The sequence below is a fragment of the Phalaenopsis equestris genome, unplaced genomic scaffold (assembly GCF_001263595.1).
Source record: "Phalaenopsis equestris unplaced genomic scaffold, ASM126359v1 Scaffold195844, whole genome shotgun sequence".
NCBI classification, from domain to species: Eukaryota; Viridiplantae; Streptophyta; class Magnoliopsida; order Asparagales; family Orchidaceae; genus Phalaenopsis; species Phalaenopsis equestris.
In genome coordinates this window covers 1-1,371 of record NW_018215793.1, presented here as the reverse complement: position 1 = coordinate 1,371, position 1,371 = coordinate 1, and the positions used below count along the sequence as shown (strand labels likewise).

General features: G+C 45.5%; 1 protein-coding gene across 1 annotated transcript; it reads right to left on the bottom strand.

The window, feature by feature from the left end:
- Positions 1-16: 16 nt before the first annotated feature.
- On the bottom strand, positions 17-615 carry LOC110035077 (transcription factor VIP1-like; the record flags this gene model as incomplete). The annotated part of the gene is made up of 1 exon (XM_020739319.1): positions 17-615. A coding segment is annotated over exon 1 (551 nt), but the record flags the coding sequence as incomplete, so codon positions are not given.
- Between the last annotated feature and the right edge of the window lie 756 nt (positions 616-1,371).

Here is a 1,371-nt window from a genome sequence, read left to right as displayed (position 1 = left end):
AAAAAAAACACCAGACCTTTTGGCTCTCTTCGGATCGATCAGAGCCAGCTCCGCGAGCTTATCCGCCGTCATCGCTGCCTTCGAAAAATCCGAAGAAGGCGGCACCGACTCCCCTTCGAACGGAGACGTCGACCCGTCCATAGAGCTGCTGTGCCGATGCTGCGGCTTCTTCTCCTGTGCAGAGCCACTGGTGGCTCCGGGAGCCTGGAATCCCAACCCATCGAAGAAAGCTGTGTCCAACGATAGACTCCTCAAGTGAGCTCCACCTACGGAAGGTCTTGATACCGGATTCACCGCTAACGGCTTTGATGTGCCGCCGGAATCGGTGGGAATGGGAATGGCAGCGGCGGTGGTGGTGCTGCCGAATTTGTTTTCATCTGAAAGAGAGGGAAAGTCGATATCGGAGAAGTTGAAGTCGGGGTCGGAATCAAACAGGAACTCTTCGGTGAGGCGGAAGCTCTCCGAGTAGGCCCGCCGGTGGCCGGAGCTCCTAGGGTTCGGCGGAATCTGGCCGCCGGCAAAGCGCTGGTTCTTCTGCAGAGTTTCGAGCGGCCGATTCGAGTCCATGCCCGTGTGTTACGGCCCACCAAGACTATAGTGCGCGATGACCTCAGAAAAATAAGGGCGGGGGGAAGAAATAAAGATGACTATAGTAGAAATGCAAAGAAAATTTATTTTTCTTAAAAAAAATTATTCATTTAAAATTATATTTTATCCTTTTTCCCAACTTTATAATAAGTTTAGGAGTGAAGTGTCAAAATAATCAATGACTATTTATTTACATGAAAAAAATTTTGTGTTTGGATGGAAGCAGCGTCTGAACAACGGGCTCAATACACGGGGTGAGGGCTTTTTTTCTCTTACGTTCCTCCGGTGAATCGCGTCCGTTGTCTGGATGTTGCTTGCGTCTAGACTCCGTATGCAATATTTCTTAATTTACGTGAAGACATTTTAGTCTTCGAGGTTATAGAAATGTCAAAATACTCTCAGCTTATTTTAAAATTGAACTCTAATAGTCTTTCATAAGCGTTATTTTAGGCCCAATCTAAAATTGGACTTTGATAGTCCTCCGTATAAATCATATCAGCCTAAATATAAATTTGAGCTCTAAGAATCTTACAAACATTATTGCAGCTTACTATTATATTCTACATGAGAATTTATGGTCTATGTTGCTCACGGCTCAATGAACTTCAATTTCGATCTATGTGCCCTAAAAACGTTATAGCAGCTCACCACTATGTCTGTGTGGCTCACAACTTATGCAGGTTTCAACGCTGACCTTCGCAATCTGCAAACGTTATTGCAGCTTATTACTACGCCCTATGTGGCACGCAGTTGATACAACTAGGGTTGAAAGCGAGTCGAGCA